Source organism: Gadus morhua, chromosome 21, assembly GCF_902167405.1.
Source record: "Gadus morhua chromosome 21, gadMor3.0, whole genome shotgun sequence".
NCBI classification, from domain to species: domain Eukaryota; kingdom Metazoa; phylum Chordata; class Actinopteri; order Gadiformes; family Gadidae; genus Gadus; species Gadus morhua.
The window spans coordinates 572,446-593,974 of record NC_044068.1 but is presented as its reverse complement, the minus strand read 5'-3'; the positions used below and the strand labels follow the sequence as shown (position 1 = coordinate 593,974).

General features: G+C 50.0%; 2 protein-coding genes across 3 annotated transcripts in view; both read right to left on the bottom strand.

The window, feature by feature from the left end:
• xrn2 (5'-3' exoribonuclease 2) overlaps window positions 1–9,875 on the bottom strand; it is a 28,169-nt gene extending 18,294 nt beyond the window's left edge. The window contains exons 1-17 of one of the 2 annotated variants that reach the window (XM_030345120.1): window positions 9,631–9,875; window positions 8,721–8,848; window positions 7,958–8,069; window positions 7,053–7,164; window positions 6,490–6,548; window positions 6,016–6,105; window positions 5,567–5,639; window positions 5,166–5,216; window positions 4,705–4,862; window positions 4,102–4,176; window positions 3,805–3,938; window positions 3,483–3,540; window positions 3,281–3,388; window positions 2,976–3,020; window positions 1,907–2,035; window positions 1,669–1,713; window positions 337–428 (exon numbers count right to left, since the gene is read on the bottom strand). In XM_030345120.1, the coding sequence (XP_030200980.1) occupies window positions 337–428; window positions 1,669–1,713; window positions 1,907–2,035; window positions 2,976–3,020; window positions 3,281–3,388; window positions 3,483–3,540; window positions 3,805–3,938; window positions 4,102–4,176; window positions 4,705–4,862; window positions 5,166–5,216; window positions 5,567–5,639; window positions 6,016–6,105; window positions 6,490–6,548; window positions 7,053–7,164; window positions 7,958–8,069; window positions 8,721–8,848; window positions 9,631–9,705 (1,544 nt within the window). In that variant the 5' untranslated portion in view covers window positions 9,706–9,875. The remainder of the gene's footprint in view (window positions 1–336; window positions 429–1,668; window positions 1,714–1,906; window positions 2,036–2,975; window positions 3,021–3,280; window positions 3,389–3,482; window positions 3,541–3,804; window positions 3,939–4,101; window positions 4,177–4,704; window positions 4,863–5,165; window positions 5,217–5,566; window positions 5,640–6,015; window positions 6,106–6,489; window positions 6,549–7,052; window positions 7,165–7,957; window positions 8,070–8,720; window positions 8,849–9,630) is intronic. The other variant, XM_030345121.1, reaches the window with a different exon arrangement.
• A 4,178-nt stretch (window positions 9,876–14,053) lies between these two features.
• On the bottom strand, window positions 14,054–17,734 carry LOC115534335 (bifunctional protein GlmU). The gene is made up of 3 exons (XM_030345245.1): window positions 17,566–17,734; window positions 15,647–15,865; window positions 14,054–14,695 (listed from the first exon to the last, which is right to left on the bottom strand). Exons 1-3 carry the CDS (start codon window positions 17,566–17,568, stop codon window positions 14,438–14,440), a joined length of 480 nt encoding a protein of 159 aa, XP_030201105.1. The 5' UTR covers window positions 17,569–17,734; the 3' UTR covers window positions 14,054–14,437.
• Window positions 17,735–21,529: the final 3,795 nt, after the last annotated feature.

The window sequence follows — 21,529 nt, the reverse complement described above, 5'->3', positions numbered from 1 at the left end:
CACCACAGGGTGGAGGCTGAGCCTGCTCAGCTGGACAAGGGCTACACCACAGGGTGGAGGCTGAGCCTGCTCAGCTGGACCAGGGCTACACCACAGGGTGGAGGCAGAGCCTGCTCAGCTGGACCAGGGCTACACCACAGGGTGGAGGCTGAGCCTGCTCAGCTGGACCAGGGCTACACCACAGGGTGGAGGCTGAGCCTGCTCAGCTGGACCAGGGCTACACCACAGGGTGGAGGCAGAGCCTGCTCAGCTGGACCAGGGCTACACCACAGGGTGGAGGCTGAGCCTGCTCAGCTGGACCAGGGCTACACCACAGGGTGGAGGTGGAGGTCTCACCTGACCACGTCCTCGGGCTCCGGCTCGCTGTCGCTGTCCTCTGCTTTCCTCTTCACACCCCGGGCGTCCTGGGCCCCACTGGGCCCCCCCGCCTGTCACGGAGCACACAGTGAGCGCAGGGCCAACACACACACACACACACACACACACACACACACACACACACACACACACACACACACACACACACACACACACACACACACACACACACACACACACACACACACACACACACACACACACACACACACACACACACACACACACACACACACACACACCCCCCTGGGGGCAAGGCATGGAGCAGTACTGGACCATGTGTGAATAAAGTAGTTTTTCTTGTGGTACTGCAATGCATCCTTTTGACTAAATATACAGGGAATCATTTTCCTGTTTAAATATTTCAAGGACCATTGGGGGGGGGGGGGGGGGGGTGATCATTCATGTGCTAATAAGGAGATGCTATTGTCGCCTGCGTGTTGAGGGACAGAGGGAGGGGAGGGCACGACAACAGCTTGGTAGACAAGTACTCTACAAGCTTCGGGACATCATTGAAAAGATTTTCTTCGGGCCCTGAAGTGCTCCGAGAAATAAACACTTTCAGCGGCAACGCAGAGCATCCAGGCTCGGGAAAAATAGATCCATGGACAAAAAAAACAAAAACACAAGCCATTCATTCCGTGGAATAACTAGTTGTTAAGAACAAGCCCACATGATTAACTAGGTGACACTGGAGTAAAGAAGGCGTGGCCTGGACACATGATCCACCAGGGGGTGTGGCCTGATCACATGATCCACCAGGGGGTGTGGCCTGATCACATGATCCACCAGGGGCTGTGGCCTGATCACATGATCCACCAGGGGCTGTGGCCTGATCACATGATCCACCAGGGGCTGTGGCCTGATCACATGATCCACCAGGGGCTGTGGCCTGATCACATGATCCACCAGGGGGTGAGCCTTCTCCGCTGAACGAAGATGGCTCGATTAGAACGGCCGCTATCTTTTGCATTTTATTAAACTTTCCCTCAAGCAAAAGGTCGCAAGTTCCAGAAAACTGCTTTTGAATTTAACATCATGTCTAAAGGTAGGGTGGTGTGGTGATCAGGGTGTTGACTCCCAGCTGGTAGGTTGTGGGTTCAAATCCCGATACCCCTGGTCTACCTGTAGGCGTCCTTGAGCAGGTAGCTAGCAGCTTCCAAACAGCCGTCACACTAAACCCCATAGTAAGTTAAATGTGTTGACTGTGCGAGTCGGGGGCGGAGCTACAGGTCAGAAGCCACGGCAGACAAGATGGCGGCCGATGTCGGGGCGCTCTCCAGGACTTACAGGAGCTCCGTTCTTCATCAGCGCCTTCAGGGACTGGGCGGCGTCCTGGCGGGATTAATTAAAGAGGAAGGTAACGCCTCGGCCCGTCACAACAGCGTCTCCAACACAGTGAGCTGAGCGGCCCTCAGGGGGTTCTAGCAGTGTTTGACCCGTCTGGGGGGGTGGTTGTGTGTATTGGGGCGGTGCTGTGGGGGGGGGGCTAGGCCGGGCCCTGTGCCTCTGAGGGGGCGCTCCGTACCTGGTTGTTCTGCATCCTCATGTCGAAGGCCTGGTGGCGGGCGTTCTGGACCGTGTCGGGCCGGTTCCTCCCTCCCAGGGCCTGGGGGGCAAACTGCCCGCCGGTCATGTAGGCTGGGGGCCGCTCCGCCTGGCAGGGGGGGGGGGACACAGGTCAGGACTCCTGAGCAAGACTGACCCCGGACTGAACCAAGAAGTCCTGTCCTGGTGTCCTTCCTGATAACTGCGGTTAGCGTTTTCATTTATTCCATTTGTACTGTTCACATACAATTGTTTCATCTGTGTGTGAGTGAACGAGAGAGAGAGTGAACGAGAGAGAAAGTGAACGAGAACGAGAACGAGAACGAGAGAGAGAGCACGAGAGCACGAGAGAACAAGAGAGACAAAGAACAACATCTTCATTCATCTGAGGCCCCGTCCACACGAAGCCGATTTCATGGCGAAACCGCAAAGGTCTTGTACGGTTCGGCCTTCCGTCCACACAAAGCCGGCGAATCCGCTGACCGAAACCGCAAACTTCTGAAACCACCCTCGGAGGTGGTTTCAAATCTATCCAGTTTCGTTTTGGTTTCGTGTGGACGCCTGAAACCGACTGAAACCGCAAACCATGACGTCATCGCCCCACCCCTCGACCTCCTAGCCAATGGCTCTTAAGCCCGCGGAGTCTCAGAAATCACAACAAAAAAGATGATGGCGGACTACAAGCTTGTAATCGTTCTGCAGCATATCATGTCCCTTGTTGGGTTGCTAAGCCATTATTTATTGAGAATCTAGTTCGCCATCGTAGAAGAGCTGTTTGTGTTGTTAGTGGTTCGGTGGGCAGCCTTTATGCGCATGCTCGCCTCTTCTTCTTCTGGATTTGTGTACCAGAAGCAGCGCCCCTTATGGGCCTGGAATGTTTACTACAGCGTCTCTACAGATCTATCCGGTTTCGCTTGGCTTCGTCTTTACGGAGATACTTCGAAACCGGATAGATCGAAACCGTAACGGTTTCGCCCGTTTCGGCTTCGTGTGGACGGGGCCTAATACAATGGCTAACCAATACTTCTGATCAAGGCTGGTTTCCTCACCTTCATCCTCTTCTTCTTATCCTTCATCCGCCTCTTGAAGCCTTCCTGAAAACAAGAGCACCATGTGAGCAAGCACTGGCTCCCCCTAGAGGTCAGAGAAGAGGCACCGGCACCAGATCCACACAGACCTGAGCTCACACACTGGGAGTTTCCTTCAATCGGACAAATCTGGTTTGGTGTTAAAATAAAAAGAGGCTTTGGTCATTGAGTCCATCTCCCTGGAGCTGCTGCGCCACTGAGGTGTGACCCCTGAACGGTGACACACACAGCGCCGGGACCTCCCCAGAATCCTCCAGCCCTCTTACGTCGTCGTCTTTGCGCTTCTTGAAGATGTTGTCCTCGGCCACGCCCACGGCCTGCATGATGAGCTCCACCCTCTCCAGCTCCACGAAGCCGTTGTGTGTGATGTAGCCCTACAGGGACACCCAGTACATCAGTACAGCGCTACATCAGACACACACACACACACACACACACACACCCCGTGTTCATGGAGGCTGCACTCACCCCGGTTTTGTGGACCACGTCCTTGTAGATGCCCACCAGTCGGTCGATGGCTCCCTCTCTGAAACAAAGACCAGGCCATGAAGCTCACACCGTGACCGCCGAATTGTTTGCCACTTCTGTTGTATTATCACTTTTTATCTTGATCATAGTTCAATTCTGCACAGACTTGAGCCCAGATAGTAACATTTCACTGCATAATGCACTCATGATGTTCATTATATGTACATATAATGTACACACTGATATGTATTTTCAAATAGAATCAGCCAATCGAAACAGCTTCAGCCTAAAACAAACAGCCAATAGGGGCGCTCGTTCTCACCTGATCTCCAGGGAGGGCAGGTGAGGGAGGAAGTCGTTGCCAACGAAGAAGCACATGAAGACCCAGTCGTCCACGCTCCTCTCGAAGTCAAAGGGGAACGGCAGGCTGGCCATGGTGAGCTCCTTCTCCAGGTACTGGAACGCACCAGGAACATACCGTTATTCTACTGAGGTACTGGAACGCACCCACAGACAACCCAGTTGGTTTGGCGAGGGCATCCAGACGAACCGGTGAATTATGAGCCGGTTAGAGTCAAATGGAGTCACATGGTATTAGGACTGTCGTGATGTCACTTACCTCCCGCAGAACACAGAGTCTGATGAAGATGAACTCCTGTTCAGAGCCCGGCATGGCGTCTGCAAACTGGTCATGCTGGGAGAAGGAGGGTCACAGTTAGAACGTGGACCACAGACCAACTGGCCATACTGCGAGAAGGCATGTCCCAGATAGAAAAGGGACCATAGACAAACTGAAACAAGCTCAACAAGTATTTAGGCCCTTTGTTTTGAAGGCTGTATTGCTTCGATTCAAACTACAGAACTAGCTAAAGTAGCATGCACTCATTCTACCCACTAGGGGGCAGAGGACCAACAATGTTGTTGATTTTCACCAAATGTCTCTTGAGGGATAATTAACATCTCGTGTAGTGCAACTCTCAGAAATGTCCAGAGCCTTGTAGCTAGTCTCAGGGACCGTGAGAGGGGCGGGGTCCTGGACCCAGAGGGGCGGGGTCCTGGACCCAGAGGGGCGGGGCCCTGGACCCAGAGGGGCGGGGCCCTGGACCCAGAGGGGCGGGGCCCTGGACCCAGAGGGGCGGGGCCCTGACTCAGAGGGGCGGGGCCCTGACTCAGAGGGGCGGGGCCCTGACTCAGAGGGGCGGGGCTCTGGACCAGTCCTCACCTCTCCCTGCTTCTCGCGGGCCGTCCCCGAGCAGTCCTTCAGCTCGTGGCCCATCTGGTTGCACAGGGCACATGGGCGTGGCTTGTTGGGCTTGAACTCCTCCCTGATGATGGTGAAGTTGGGCTCGTGCGTGGCCAACCCCAGCATGATCAGGTCGGCTGGGGAACACGACACACAACACGGTCAAAAACAATCAAATTAACATGGATTGTTTATTTTAAAAAAAGTTAACGAGAGGTACAACCAGCCCAAACCGGTTTGACCCTCCTAATCTAACACAATAACATTCAATTAAAACTCAAGATACAGAATACAATCGAAAGAAAAGGCAAGGTTAACTACGGAGGTCCCTTTGATAAGCCTAGATCGTCTTATCCCTTCAGCAGCTGAGAACACGCGCTGACACGAGCAGCCAAGAGTGGCCATCACGCACAAAGAGTCCTGATTGGCCGTCGCCTTACCGTCAGCGCCGCACAGGCAGTGGTGCGTGTTGGGGTCATGGTGGGGTTGGGCTGTGAACACAGACGGCCAATTAGATTACAGTATCAGAAGTCTCCACCAATGACAGACAACGTAGAAACAAGGCAGGTTTGAGGAATAGATGGTTCTCATAACCACACCAGACCTTTAGATTAAAACGAGCGGTCACTAGTCTGTAAAGTATGTAGAGCTTATATTTTACAGATGCTTCTCTTACAAGCTAGATCTAAATTTGAAATGCATAATTGCATTTTATATTCAACATGTAGCGTTGCCTTAGTGCAGGCGATTAACACCCGGCGTTACCCTGAGCCATGGATCGATAAAGCCCTACAGGAGATGGTTCCTAGAGGGGATGGTTCCTACAGGGGATGGTTCCTACCTCTCTGTCTCCGGATGTAGTCCATGATCTTGTGCTCTCCTTCTCCAGGAACGCTGGCGTCAGACAGGATGACCTGCAGACACAACGCACGCTGTCACACAGGTCTGGGGTTCCAACTAGGACCGGATCCGATTCACGTACACGCTTCATTCAGGGCGCTTTCATTCAGCGTGTCTTATGGTTTTAAAACCGCTAGGAGTGGTGATGTTAATACCTCGCTTTACCAGTTGACCTTCACGGCACCACAAAAAAAGGGACTTTTTGACAAACCACTCAAACTACCACGCCCATTGACAGGAAAGCTAGTATTGGCGTTTCTCGATTTCTGGTGCCCCTCAATAGATGAAATAGAAATCATTAATAAATGGACCGGGTAATCATCATTGATCCCTTGTAGCAAACCTAGACGTTAAAAAGGTGTCACAGCAGGAGAAGGGCGGGATGCTCACCGTGATATTGGTCCAGCCGGGGTCATTGCTGAGCCTTTCTGAGACGTAGTACCGCAGACACTGAGCCAGGTTGTCCATGAACTCAGTCCCCTGTGGGAAGAAACGGGTTTAAACTCAACAAGACCGTGCTAGACTTCCCCCACAACCTCCCAGTCCCAAATCAAATCATCCCTCTGGGCTGAAGATTAGCCAAGAGGGAAGAAACCCAATGGATGAAAACCAAGAGATCAGTCGTGAATGGCCCATTTTACCTTGCACTTACACACTTTAGTATACTCCCATAAACTGGTACTGGGCCTCTTGAAAATATACAGTTTGTCCTTACTTAAGCATCTATTACGGTTTTCCTGAGCACTGCTTTTCATTTTTATTGTATCATATCTTATCCTGCTCCGCAGTTATTCATCCATCCAACCCTCTCTTCTGATGGGACCACAGGCTCCAGAACCAGGGACGGAGGTTCCTCTAACTTACAGGTGTGATGCAGTTGCTGTCGAATCGCTCCTTGATCTCGTCAGGTGGCAGGTACCCCCCTAGGAGACAGGAGACAGTTAGGTTAGCTCACACATCCATCAACAGTAGCTGACTTATCGAACACAAGGCTGCTTCACACTTGCAAACCAATGATAAAACATATACACAAGATCTTGGATACTAGATACAACATAAATACTACACGAGTTCTACAAGATGTCTTATTCTAGAAAGAAGGCGACCGGGGGTTGATTGAAATCCTTGCAGACTCACCTTCCCCCCAACCCTTACACGGCTCGAGTAAACAAACTACTCGTCATGACAGGGCGCTAAAGTCCGCTAAGCTACATGCCCGCCCCTCTTCAGAGCACGTTACTGAACCTTCACGCTTTGCACACATGGTGACTCTTCAAAAAGAGACAGAAAGTGTGACTCAACGTCCCTAACCCTGTCTCTCTTTACCAGTGATGTAGTTCATCAGCCTACAGCCCTGGTGTAGGAGGGCTGACGGTCTCTCTGGACCAGTGAGTTTGTTTGAGAACTGAGACGGTCTCCCTCCATACCTCTCCCGATGATCTCCTCCCTAATCTTATCCTTCTCCTCCGTAAGCTCCGCCCCTTCCTTGGAGGCACGGAAACGTCTGGAACGCTGCTGGTTCATCTTGGCCCGCGGAGCCTGGACACATGGACATACACAGGTTAACTAGAGACAACAGTCTTTACACTAGTAACCACAGTCTTTACACTAGTAACCACAGTCTTTACACTAGTAACCTCAGTCTTTACACTAGTAACCTCAGTCTTTACACTAGTAACCTCAGTCTTTACACTAGTGACCTCAGTCTTTACACTAGTGACCTCAGTCTTTACACTAGTGACCTCAGTCTTTACACTAGTAACCTCAGTCTTTACACTAGTGACCCCAGTCTTTACACTAGTGACCCCAGTCTTTACACTAGTGACCCCAGTCTTTACACTAGTGACCCCAGTCTTTACACTAGTGACCACAGTCTTTACACTAGTGACCAGTCTTTACACTAGTGACCCCAGTCTTTACACTAGTGACCCCAGTCTTTACACTAGTGACCCCAGTCTTTACACTAGTGACCCCAGTCTTTACACTAGTGACCCCAGTCTTTACACTAGTGACCCCAGTCTTTACACTAGTGACCCCAGTCTTTACACTAGTGACCCCAGTCTTTACACTAGTAACCCCAGTCTTTACACTAGTAACCCCAGTCTTTACACTAGTAACCTCAGTCTTTACACTAGTGACCACAGTCTTTACACTAGTAACCTCAGTCTTTACACTAGAGACAACAGTCTTTACACTAGTGTAACCAGTCTTTACACTAGTAACCTCAGTCTTTACACTAGTAACCTCAGTCTTTACACTAGTAACCTCAGTCTTTACACTAGTGACCCCATAGCCTTGGTTTCTACAGCTGAATGGGTCAGTAGGGTCTCACCACTCCATCGATTGCCATGTACAGGACCCTCCGGGGGCGCACTATGTTGAACAGCCGGTCGATGTACTCGAAGATGGCCACCATCATCTCATCCTCGTTCTTAGGGGCGGCTCTGGAGAGACAGAACACAGCGTTACACACACACTGCATGGTGCCTGTACCCCAGGACAAGCCCTGAACCAGGCCTGTACCCCAGGTCCCCGGTGCCTCTACCCCAGGTCCCCGGTGCCTCTACCCCAGGTCCCCGGTGCCTCTACCCCAGGTCCCCGGTGCCTCTACCCCAGGTCCCCGGTGCCTCTACCCCAGGTCCCCGGTGCCTGTACCCCAGGTCCCCGGTGCCTGTACCCCAGGTCCCCGGTGCCTCTACCCCAGGTCCCCGGTGCCTCTACCCCAGGTCCCCGGTGCCTCTACCCCAGGTCCCCGGTGCCTCTACCCCAGGTCCCCGGTGCCTCTACCCCAGGTCCCCGGTGCCTCTACCCCAGGTCCCCGGTGCCTGTACCCCAGGTCCCCGGGGCCTGTACCCCAGGTCCCCGGTGCCTGTACCCCAGGTCCCCGGTGCCTGTACCCCAGGTCCCCGGTGCCTGTACCCCAGGTCCCCGGTGCCTGTACCCCAGGTCCCCGGTGCCTCTACCCCAGGTCCCCGGTGCCTCTACCCCAGGTCCCCGGTGCCTCTACCCCAGGTCCCCGGTGCCTCTACCCCAGGTTTGCCCTGGTCCAGCCCTGACTCAGGCCTTCAGGGCAGCAGACTACAGTAGGGACTCACTTGTCTTCAGGGTGGGTGCAGGGGTGGATGATCCCGTTCATGTCCAGGTACAGATTATCAAACTCCACCTCGTTTGGGTTAGGTTTGCTGGTGTCCACGGGGATGCGGACGCCATTGCACTCCTTGGACTAGTGAACAAGAGAGTGTTAATATAACTAGTACTGAACAGGAATACAGCTAGTCGTGAACATTAATACAACTAGTACTGCCCATTGGTACAACTAGTACTGAACAACAATACAACCAGTACTGGACGCGAGTACAACCAGTACTAGTTGTTTTCATGCTCAGTACTGTACTGAACATGAGGACAACCAGTACTGAACATAAAGACAACTACTACTGAATATGAACACAACTACTTCTGAACATCAGTACAGCGAGTACTGTATATGAATACAACTAGTACTGAACAGTAATATATTTAGTACTGAACATTAATACAAGCAGTACGGTCTTATGGTTCACTCAACTGGTATTGGGTGACAAAGGAATGGGAACACAGGCACTCAATTACTGAATATGAATGGCGCAAGAACCAAGAATTGATACAACTAGTACCGAGTATTAAAACATCCACTACAGAGTTGTAATACTTCCAGTACTGAGTATGAATACATCCATTACAGAGTTTAAACACATCCAGTACGGGAGTGAACGCCACCAGTGCGGTCTTATGTTTACAAACAACGTGGGTCTCCCGGTGACGTCACGCGGCCTGGCCGCCATGTGAGCCCCTCGAGCCCAGACCGACTGTTTACTGACGTAACGAACCGTGGGAATAACAACAACAACAACAACAACAGAAGCTTCACGTGAAAAACGGCCGTTCGAATAATTCAGGAATGCGTTTAAAAAACGAGCCGTTTGTGTGGAGGATAGCAGCTAGAACGGCTAGCAGCGCGTTTACCTTCTCCTCGAGACAATGGACAACAATGGAGGCGTATTTTCTGCTCAGCCAACGGAAGAATGCTGGGACTCCCATGTCCGACGGTCGACGATCACACCAAAAGGCTCAAGCGTAAAAAACGTTTAAAAATGACTTATTCCAAAACAGAGATGCGGGGGTTAGGTATAGCGACGGCTACATGCTGTTCACGAGAGCTAGTAAGCTTTTCCGGTTCAGGTCGTCATTTATCAGGTTTTGAGACTGGCTCACAGCGCCCCCACTGGGCACACATGGAACTGTAAAATATACACAATATTATATAAGAATAATAATACCATTATTGTTAGCAAAAGTTATCAACCAAAACTCATGCATAAAATAACTCAATAAATGTATAGGGGCTATATTCATTATACCTATAATTTGTTTTCAATTATTCTTTCTTATATATATATAGGCCTATGTATTATATTTCTTTCGCTAATAATACTATTTTTAAACAACAATGGTATTGAGTGCTCAGTCTATAGTATATGATTGGTCTTCAGTCTTTATTTATAAATTGGCCTATGACTATTCTCTAAATTCAAGTTGATAAGAGGGAGAGCAACACCACCTGGCGTCTGATGGTACTACCGTACACACGCACGCGCACGCACGCGCACGCGCACGCACACACACACTCACACACACACACACACACACACACACACACACACACACACACACACACACTACCATACTCATCTGTTAGTATTCATGATGGTTAGATGACTAAATTACGTCTATCAAACAGTGTTTGAGATATTTAAAGAGAGAGAGAGAGAGAGAGAGAGAGAGAGAGAGAGAGAGAGAGAGAGAGAGAGAGAGAGAGAGAGAGAGAGAGAGAGAGAGAGAGAGAGAGAGAGAGTATTCTACATTTCGCTTTTTAGGGCTATTTAATATTCTACGATTTGAGATGTATCTATATTTGTTATTTAACGTTACATAGCCTACTTTGACCTCCTAATTGTTCACCTGCTTTGCAACGTTAACGTTTGTTTGGAGCGAGATGCAGACAGAGAAAGATAGGGAGCTTTTATATTGATATCAAATAAAGATTTTTTGATTGAATTGAATTGCGAGGGACAGAGAAGGAGAGGGTTGAGACAGCGAGAGAGGGGGCGAAGAGAGATTAATGGATAGAAACTTTTTATATTGATATAAAGTTTAAACAAGGTCTTATTTATATATATGCTGTGTGAAGGTTTCCAGCCATGGAGGCAATTATGGTATACAATAACAACGTCTGAGCAGCTGTATTCAATTACATCCCTATTCATCACTAATAAAGAACATCATTTGGCTTCTCTCGGTGGTTCATGTGCACTAAGTTGCATCGAAGCCTCCCACATTGAGTAAACGGACAACACGGAACCCTTATAATCTATAATTATACCTAAAGGACGAATAGACAAAGGGCTACAGTCTAACCGTAATGACTCCATTAAAAACCGCTGGAACCGCAGTTCTAAGCGCTCATAACTTCCACATCGCCCCACATGAATCGAAGCGAGTATTATTTCATACACGGAATATAGAAAACGGATCAATAGAAGACGGATTCAATCAAACGGCCGCGGATCAGTTTTAGAGGAAGGGAGAAACACGCCGAGCGCGTGAAACTTTAATGCGGCGGCGAGCCTCTGATCATCCGATCATCCGCCTTCTCACATCACACGCGCGGCGGGAAGCCGTGCGGCGGGGAACTGTGCGGCAGTATGTAGCAATTTGTGTCTCCAAGGTTATGATCCGGCCTCGGGGGAAGAAGGGGGGGGGGGGGGCGGTGAGACACCGAGAAATATCTTTACATCTGCGCCTCTTTCAGGCGCTAAGCGGTCATTGTGCCCAGCAACAAAGACAGCGCCATGTTTTCATTCATTAGGCTACATTAAGCCCCCCCCCCCACACACACACACACACCTACACTTGCGCGCACGCGCACACACACACACGCACACACACACCTACACTTGCGCGCGCGCACACACACACGCACACGCACACGCACACGCGCGCACACACACACACACACACACACACACACACACACACACACACACACACACACACACACACACACACACACACAGATGCATACAGACATTCAGATACACGAAACACACACATACACTGGTTAACTTTTTCAGTTATTTGTCAGTGATTGCTTGTAATGAGGAGAATATTTACTTTGTAAACGTTTTTTATAACGGTAATACGATGAGGAGATGTCAATAGTTTGCTTTATATCTGAAAGGCTACACAAGGATAAAGACCCTTCACGTCAATGGAAAGCAACTCTCCTTAGAAGACACTTTAAGTCAAAATCGAATCTAAAAATTAAAAAATCAGCAGAGGTTTTGCAAATATTTTTGCTTGCTAAAAATAAATTTGATCATTAATTAATAAATCATTCATCCATCCATCATAATTGCATCCATTATTAATTCCTCCATCATCCATCCATCCTATAAAACACAGTATCGACTCTCATCCAACGCAAGGCGCTTTAATGAGTTTAAATTCCCCTCAATTTGGGCCTGGTGTCCTCGCGCGTCGCTCCTGGCTCTAATAACAAACAGACCGCCCGGTCAATTACCGCTAATGGAAGTTTACCACCGCTTTCAGGAGAGGGCCATCCGTTCAGCGGAGCGAGAGCGGGGGGAGGGGGGGGGGGGGGGTCTATCCATCAACATCTATCCATCTATCCTATCTCCAACCTCCCTCATCTTCTCCTCAACCTTCAGATCCAGCAGTACCAGTTATGGAATACATGGAACATCACTCTTCCAGTGTCAATATACGAGGGATTAATTATGTTGAGCCTGTTATGAGAAAGGCATCATATAAACTGAGAGAGAGAGAGAGAGAGAGAGAGAGAGAGAGAGAGAGAGAGAGAGAGAGAGAGAGAGAGAGAGAGAGAGAGAGAGAGAGAGAGAGAGAGAGAGAGAGAGAGAGAGAGAGAGAGAGAGAGAGAGAGAGAAATATCCCCTTAGTGTTTGATTGATGTAACACTGTATCGCAAGAGAAGAGACATATTACTTAGTGAACATGTTTATGAGCTCCAGCTGCGTATCCATAATTCCGGATCTTTGTTAGAGTTCACTTTCAATATCCTTTAACGGATATTTACCTCTCACCGCACAAAAACACGAGCCGGTCCCTGTACCGCCGTCTGTAGCAGTCCAGCGGCACCCCCTGTCGGCAAGCACCCGGAACAGCAGCTCGAGTCTGAAGAGAATAACAGCCTATAGGAAACCGTTCGATAACCAAACACCACTGTGACTGCAGAGGACCCAGACTGCTCGTTGCTCGGGGTAAGTAAAACTCAAGAACGAAATACCAAACCTTTTCTTTAATCCAAAATTTGAGTGTGAAGGATCCAAATCCCAACTGGCCGTGCAGGTTGCAGTATAATCAATCACCGATTGAAACTAATCAAACGTTGGGCTCCGTAATGATCTCAATAAATATTTTTAATGAAATATCTGTTCAATTTTTAAAAAACATTCATCTTTCCAGAGCAAGGTATTGAATACGTTAGAAACTGCTGTAAGCTGCTGAATTGGGACCTCGCTCACACACCTCCCTGACTGGATGATAATGAATAAATACATCAATAAGCAGGAATGAATAAATAGATTAATGCGTCTTTACAGCCGACCCCACGCTGGGACATTCAAACGCAGCCCTGCGTCATTAGCCGGTCCCGATGCTTTTCAGCCGCACATGAAAGAAGGGTGGGGGGGGGGGTCAGCACGCGCCCCAGCAAACGACGTGGGCTGGTCCTGTTAGAAGTCTCGCGGAGAGGGGTTGCCCCCCCCCCTCCTCCAACCGGCACAAACCGGTGCTAATGATGCCGCTTCTGATCGGTCACAGCCCGGGTCTGGAGTCCGTCTGTGTCTCGACAAACATTGTTGACTCAGAGCCGAAGAAAATAAATAAATGGTCCGCTAACCGCTGCCGGGAGACTCCAAACGACATGTGAATTAACAAGAAACACACAGAAAATCAAAAGACTCTTGGCCTAGTCGGTTAAATATAATTATTGGACGAGTTTGGGTCGGTCGGGCTGTGGGGCAGTTGTACAATGGACCACTTTACCAGCAGATAGGATGTTAATATGGATTATTATTGCAGGTTAAATATACCTCTTGTTGGCAGTTTAGGGTTACCATGGTAGCGTCAAGGTCACCATAGCAACCATAGGATGCTGACAGCGATGGCTAAACAGCGACATCATTCCAGACTTTTGTTGCAGCCGTCCCATTTAAAATCCCAGACTGGAGACCGGGAGAGAACGCACGTCCTTCCCGTGAGCAGCTCTGGGTCGGACCCTCATAGTAACCATAAGAACACATTCAACCACACGTTCAGAAGGATGAAACACAAAGAGGTCTTCAACTGACGGTATGAATGGTTTATTGAACGACCGTACGTACAGCACCAACGGTTCAATGAGCCGCTTTCTGTGTCTCGGTGCCTCTTGACCTCTCTCTCCACAAAGACAACCTCTCTCTCCACAAAGACGACATCCCGTCTCTCTGAGGCACCTACAGAGGCCGACACTAAGGGCTAAGGGCTAAGGGCTAAGGGCTAAGGGCTAAGGGCTAAGGGCTACGGACTAAGGGCGGCCCTTAAACACTCCATCGATCAGCTGGAACCAGAAGCGTCTCCTTCAACTCATTCAGACTCAATCGACGGCTTGGCAGAGGTGCATTCTGGGAGCGGGCGACGTTAGACCAGCGCCTTGCTCGTGGGCCCCCGGCAGGAGGCCGCCGCCCCCCCCCTAACCCTCCACCCCACCGGGGCCGGGCCGGACCACCAGCTCGGGGAAGCCGGTGGCGGGGTCCATCTGGCGGTCGAAGAGGAGCCCAGGGGCCTCCCCCAGCACCACCTCGGCCGTGGTGAACACCTCCAGGCCCCCCAGCACGTGGCCCCCCACTGTCCGGCCCGCCCGGTCCGCCAGGCACACGTGCAGGTGGGCGGGGGGGTTCAGGGTGCCCACCAGGGACACGATCTCGAAGCGCTCGTTCAGCTGGAGCACCTGGAGGGAGATCGGGTTCAGGGCAGAGCCACCATCAGCCCAGGGGTTAGTTAGTGAGCCCGGGTTCACTAACTAACCCCTGGGGTTAGTCAGTGAGCCCGGGTTCACTAACTCATCCTGGGGTGTTAGTGAGCCCGGGTTCACTAACTCATCCTGGGGTGAGTTAGTGAGACCGGGTTCACTAACTCATCCAGGGGTTAGTCAGTGAGCCCGGGTTCACTAACTCATCCTGGGGTTAGTCAGTGAGCCCGGGTTCACTAACTCATCCTGGGGTTAGTCAGTGAGCCCGGGTTCGCTAACTAACCCCAGGGGTTAGTCAGTGAGCCCGGGTTCACTAACTAACCCCTGGGGTTAGTCAGTGAGCCAGGCTTCAGTTCTATACATTAACATCAGTAAATAATATATATATTATATACATTTTAATCATTTTGAATACATTAAGTCAATAAATGTTGAATGATGTTAGTTGTGTGAAGCATTCTGCTTCCACATTATACTTCTACAAATTACTTTAAACTATTAATATATTTAATATAGTTATTATCACAAATAACTAATCTGGAAAGTAAACCACCGTCTTTGAGATGCATACTGAGATGTGTCAATGATTAAGAAACGTCGGCTGGTTTATCAGACCTCTGAACGGCCTCTCCTACGACCCCCTGAAAACTGAAGTACAGCTCAGTACGTTTGGCGTCCGAGCCGACTGTTGACGTGGGAAACAACACATCTCCTCCCCCCAGCTCCGGAACGTTCCTCCACGTTTAACACTAAACATGGAGGAACGTTCCTCCACGTTTAACACTAAACATGGAGGAACCTTCCTCCATGTTTAACACTAAACATTCACCACGGAGGGTCCCTAGAGCATGGGGGGGGGGCAATAAAAACGGCTTGCAGGGGGTCTGCGTGTTCATTAACACACACACACACACACACACACACACACACCTCATTGGTATTCTCGGCGCTGGCGTTGGCCAGCCGTAGCGTTGCCTTGGTTACGCTGCCCACGCAGGTGAGGACGAAGGGGGCGTGGAGACCCCTCTCCTCCACGAAGGCCTGCAGCCCCCCCAGCAGCTCTTGGCCCGGGCCGAAGCGCACCGCGTGGACCCGGAGCCCGGAGCCTCCGTCACCAACCCCACCACCACCACCAGCAGCTGGAGACGCCTGGGGGGGGGGGGGGGGCAGTTTGACGAGGATAATATCTTCAATACATACCTGGACCTGCTGTCTAGGGATGTCGTTTGCAGTCATTTCCACGCAATGATTTCTGTGTGTGTGTGTGTGTGTGTGTGTGTGTGTGCGTTCATATCCTTAACAGGATCAGAACCTCTGACTAAACACCAGTGTGACCTTTGACCTGTCTGAGGTGTCCAGTCCCCCCCCCCCCCTCCCGTACAGATATAATAACCTGTACTCCAACAGACCCGGAGAGCCACTCAGAGGATTAATGTACGGTTGCGAGGAGCACAGCGACAGACCAAACGGCTGCATGTTAATTGGAGACTAGAGCCAATCATTACTAGACTGCCACCCAGACAGAGCTAATGAAGCAGCCCTGGTGTGGTCTGTGGTAGGCCGGTACTGCAGCAGATTTAGTGTTATCTCTGTTGTGAAGTCAAATCATTGCAGCGATAAATCAGTGTGCGCGATTCAGCCGAGAATAAAGACGATACAACATCAGAGGCCGGGTGGAGGTAGAGACGGAGCAACAACCATAAACCATCAGCGGCAACATTCCACTAGTTATACACGCTGAGTCTGAGTCGCTACACACTCTGAGGCCATACACACTCTTAGTCACTATCACTCCCTCTGGGTCATACTACGCACCTGAGTCGCTGGGCCTACACACCGAGATTGTACATTAAAAGCATGTTGCTGTTATTATACAGGACACGTTTATTTTAAAACTCGTTCATAAAGAATGGTTTAGTTTGTTACTACATGTGAAGCGGAATGTTTCCACTGCGAGCAGAGCTCCACATTAAAAGCACAGAGCCGGTGGTAATCTTCATTACACCCGCGATGTCAAGTGTTCATTCACAGTCATTAGTAGGCTACTCGTCGATAATGGCCCGCTATTAGTCCGCACGCAGTGGACGCATTAGCCGACATGTAGGCTAATGTCCTTCCATTTAATTGTTTTGTTGGTTGGTTTTATTTGACTATCCTGGGGAACCGGGCTGACAGTGAATGAGGTCCAGATCTGTTTTCATCCATTTGGGAGATGATGAGCCGTCATTATGAGGCCAAAGTGGAGCAGAGGAACGCACTTTAACTTTAAACGCTCGCAATGAATAGAGGATCGTGGTTCTGCTTTAACTCCAGAGAACACGGAGTTAATACCATTAATATTATAGAACACTAATAGTACGTTTCATTCAAAACTTCATGTTGGCCACACCAACTTATTCCAATTTAGACTTTCACCAAATGATATGGAAGATAAATCATATCGATAGTTCACATTTAAATATCATTAACGTTACAGAAATGAACTTTAGTGCGTTTGTTGGCAGCTCTGAACTAATATTCTTAGGATCAGAGATTCGTTTAGAGACAGACTAATAAAATAGTGTTAGTTTAGAGACAGACTGATGGTTTATATTCTAGAGACAGACTGATCGTTTATAGTTTAGGGACATACTGATAGTTAGAGTTTGGGGACAGACTGGTATAGTTTAGACACAGACTGATAGTTTATAGTTTAGAGACAGACTGGTAGTTATTTGTTCAGTCGTTGGACCGCCTGTCTGCAGGTCCACATTAATATCCACCTCACTATTTGCCCCCGGATATGAACCTCTTCCTCACTACCTTGGTCAGGATAATCCAAAACATTTAAGAAGTGCAGTTGAACTCACCATTGTGTCAGACTTCCAAGCCGTGCTTCCTGAATGAGAGTAGTAGGCCTACCGGGTGTACCGTGAACAGTAGAATCTCCTACCGGGGGACGCTCGGTGCCTCAGGGTCTCAAGTCCAACAACTTCCCGCTCCAGTGCCCCCCGACCCTCGATCCCCCCAAGACCCCCCCCCCCCGACACCCCGGTCACCCGACGAAACGCGATCCTGTATAGTGTCCTCAGGCTTTAATCTGATAAGGTTCAGGGGTTTAACAACGCATTAGTAAACAACACTAAGTTTCCTCGTTAAATCAACATCAGCCTGAACTCGGCGGTTAATTAAAGCATGGACCCACCGCGCCCCCTGGTGGAGGGACAGGTACAGCGCACACAACCCCCCGTTAATTTAGAAACAAAGTAAAATACAGCCCACAAAAATATCATTATATTGAAAAACAACAACAGATGGACACAAGAACAAGGGGCATTCTAATTTCTGACGAGTATCTTGTGGGCCACGAATCAGACTGGCTGCTTCGATCCGTATGCTTGTAAATAATTAAACCCGGCCGTAGAGGGCGGTGTTGGCTAAATAATAGATGTCCTAAAATCACTCTGCGCATTGAAGCGCATCAGATTGGTTGGTTTATACTACTACATGTGCCAAAAGATGAACTAAACAAAGCCGTCTGGCTTTGTTTAGTTCCTTTTTTGGCACATATGTAGTCTCACACGTACCGGTAAAGACACGGTCCTCTCCACCACACTAGATGTCCCCCATCCTGGCAGATGGACTAGGCTGACCCGTCGGGCGCGAAGGTCATCAAAGAGGTCAGGAACCTTCGATGCGTTGCCTTCAAGAGATATTGATTTATTTTTTTGCTAGGAAAGATGTTTTATTGAAGTTAATGGACTTGAATTATTTTATTTCACTGTTTATCAGCCTATATCACGTCTGAGATGATACAATGAACCCTTGGTACAATACAGTTAAGGTCTCCACAAAGACTCTATAAAACCAAGCATTAGTAACATCATACATAAATAAGCAGCTTTGCTTTCTGCAACACAATTTTATTTTTTTGTGTATTCTTTTATGAAGTTATTTTTTGTGTGAATCTAATCAATCGGGGTGACCCCTACAAACCAGCGTTATTATATATTTATTCTGTAAAATCAAAGATTATTCCAGTTAGCCAGTAGCACAGATCGGCTAACGCCTCTCGACAGAACCTTTCCCTCCAATAACGAGCAGATTAAAGTGGGCGTTCCCTGGGGGGCCCACTCTCGTGTCAGCAGAGGGGCGGAGTCTAATCCCCTCAGACTCAAACCGACGAGCCCTCGTCTCCGGTTACCGGAGGAGCAACCGACGCTCTGCTTAAAGACACAGAGCGAAATGTGAGCCACACACAGGGCGATATGAGGCTCTCACTTGATGCACATTACAGTGCTGTGTTACTATGTCTGTTCTGTGTTACTATGTCAGTACTGTCCTACTGTGTCAGTACTGTGCTACTGTTTCAGTACTGTCCTACTGTGTCAGTATTGTCCTACTGAGTCAGTACTGTCCTCCTGTGTCAGTATTGTCCTACTGAGTCAGTACTGTCCTACTGAGTCAGTACTGTCCTACCGTGTCCGTACTGTCCTACCGAGTCCGTACTGTCCTACCGAGTCAGTACTGTCCTACCGAGTCAGTACTGTCCTACTGTGTCTGCACTGTGTTACTCTGTCTGCACTGTGGTACTCTGTCTGTACTGTGGTTCTGTGTCCGTACTGTGGTTCTGTGTCCGTACTGTGGTTCTGTGTCCGTACTGTGGTAGACTGCAGGCCTCCTGCTGGTGAAACACCGGTCAGAACCAGAGCAGGGCTGTAGACAGGCCGTCAGAGGCTCTCAGGGACGGAGCACTGGAACCATTTCATTGGACTGGGCGTTTTAATCAGCCCGTTTGGCATTTGAGTGTGTGTGTTTATATCTGTGTGTGTGTGTAAGTGTATATGTGTGTGTGTGTGTGTGTGTGTGTGTGTGTGTGTGTGTGTGTGTGTGTGTGTGTGTGTGTGTGTGTGTGTGTCCATATGTGTGTGAACTAATTAGGACCAGCAATTACCCCAAGCTGTGGTAGCGTCTTCTCCGAGCTAATGTGTGTGTGTGTGTGTGTGTGTGTGTGTGTGTGTGTGTGTGTGTGTGTGTGTGTGTGTGTGTGTGTGTGTGTATCTGTGCATGGTGCGTGTCTGCGTGCGTGTGTGTGTGTGTGTGTGTGTGTGTGTGGTTGCCGGTGCCAACGCTGCCCATGCATGACAGATGCATGTGGACACGCCAGACAAAAGCACTGCTGGCCAAGTGAAGTGTGTGTGTGTGTGGGGGGGGGGGGGTCAGAGATTGGTTGTGGTGGTGGGGGGGGGGGGGGGGGGGGGGGGGGGGGGGGTGGGGGGTCCGGAAGAGTGCGGGCGGATCAGGCAGTGTTCCAGGACCCTGTGGGTCCTAGCAGACTGACCCCCCCCCAAAACACACACACACACACACACACACACACACACACACGCACACGCACACGCACACACACACACACACACACACACACACACACACGCACACGCACACGCACATACACACACACACACACACACACACAGCACTGTCAAACCCCCAGAAGTCCCTGCTGCTGTGACAAGCCCTGTCTGTCTGTGTGTGTGTGTGTGTGTGGGTGTGGGTGTGTGTGTGTCTTGCTCTCAGTCTGTGTTTCTGTCTGTGTCCCTCAGTCTTTCTGTCTGTGTCTTTGTCTGTCTGTTTAACTGTCTGTCTCAGAGAGAGAGAGAGGAAGAGGGAGAGAGAGGGAGAGAGGGAGAGACAGAGTGACTAATGAGCTCAATACATCAGGGGTATTCTGATCCTGTATAAACACACACACACACACACACACACACACACACACACACACACACACACACACACACACACACACACACACACACACACACACACACACACACACACACACACGACAAATGCCATGTTCATGCATGTCATTATCATGCTAGATCATACTGAGCTTCCACATGTTGCATTCTGACGAATTTGAACATTTGAATATCCTGCATTCTAACACCCTAGCTTACGTCTTGACTGCATGAACTAACGACAACACATCTCAGTTCTACCTCAAACACTAAGCCAATGTCTCTCTCTCTCCAGGACTGATTACACGTCTGTTGTTCACACACACACACACACACACACACACACCCAGACCCACACCCACACACACACACACACACACACACACATCCCTGTATCAGCTCCAGCACTAAACTTCCTAATAATATTAATATACTGTATAGGCCTATTCATATTTATATTTTCATTCCAAATGAAAAACCCACTTGTTGTGCTGCAGAGGCAAACGAAAGCCTTTCAGTAATCCTGTCCACTCATCAAGACACCACACAAATCATGCGGTCCGTCTAATTGGCCAGAAAGATCTTCCAGAGGGTGTACAGAGGCACAAAGTGCTTGACATTGTTGTCACGGAAACAGAGGAGGATGTGAGGGTGTGCCACACACAGGCACAGGAGGACCGGTCCTCCCGAGACGTCGGTAAGGTCGGCCGGCCGGCATCAACGGGACGCCTGTAGGCGACCGACATCCCTGAAGACGCCTCAGACGCTGCTCCCCAGCGCTGTCAGGGCCGACGGAGACCCAGTATTGATCCCTCCTCTCTGGTCCAGAGGAGGAGCTGGGCCGCCGCCTCTCCTCTCATCCCGAGTGCCAAGCGATCGATGCGGCTTGATAAGCTCTCACCTCCCGGTGCCTCGCCCCGCTGCCGCTCTGCCCGATCAATGCCCCGCCCCCCCTGGTCTCTGCGGGAACGCCGCCACCTCTTAGGAACGCCATCACCCTCCGCTGCCCGCGGGCCGAGGGGGATCAGTGCGGACTCCTCGGAATCCTTTCCCCCCTGAACCAAACGGCTCCCGGTGTCGGCGACCCCGC

Bases quoted from the DNA above. Each gene is read 5' to 3' on its own strand.
- LOC115534335 (XM_030345245.1), bottom strand. The intron at 14,696-15,646 runs GTGTGTGTGTGT...ATCTCCCTCCAG, and splicing joins GCGCCGAGAATACCAATGAG to GTGCTCCAGCTGAACGAGCG.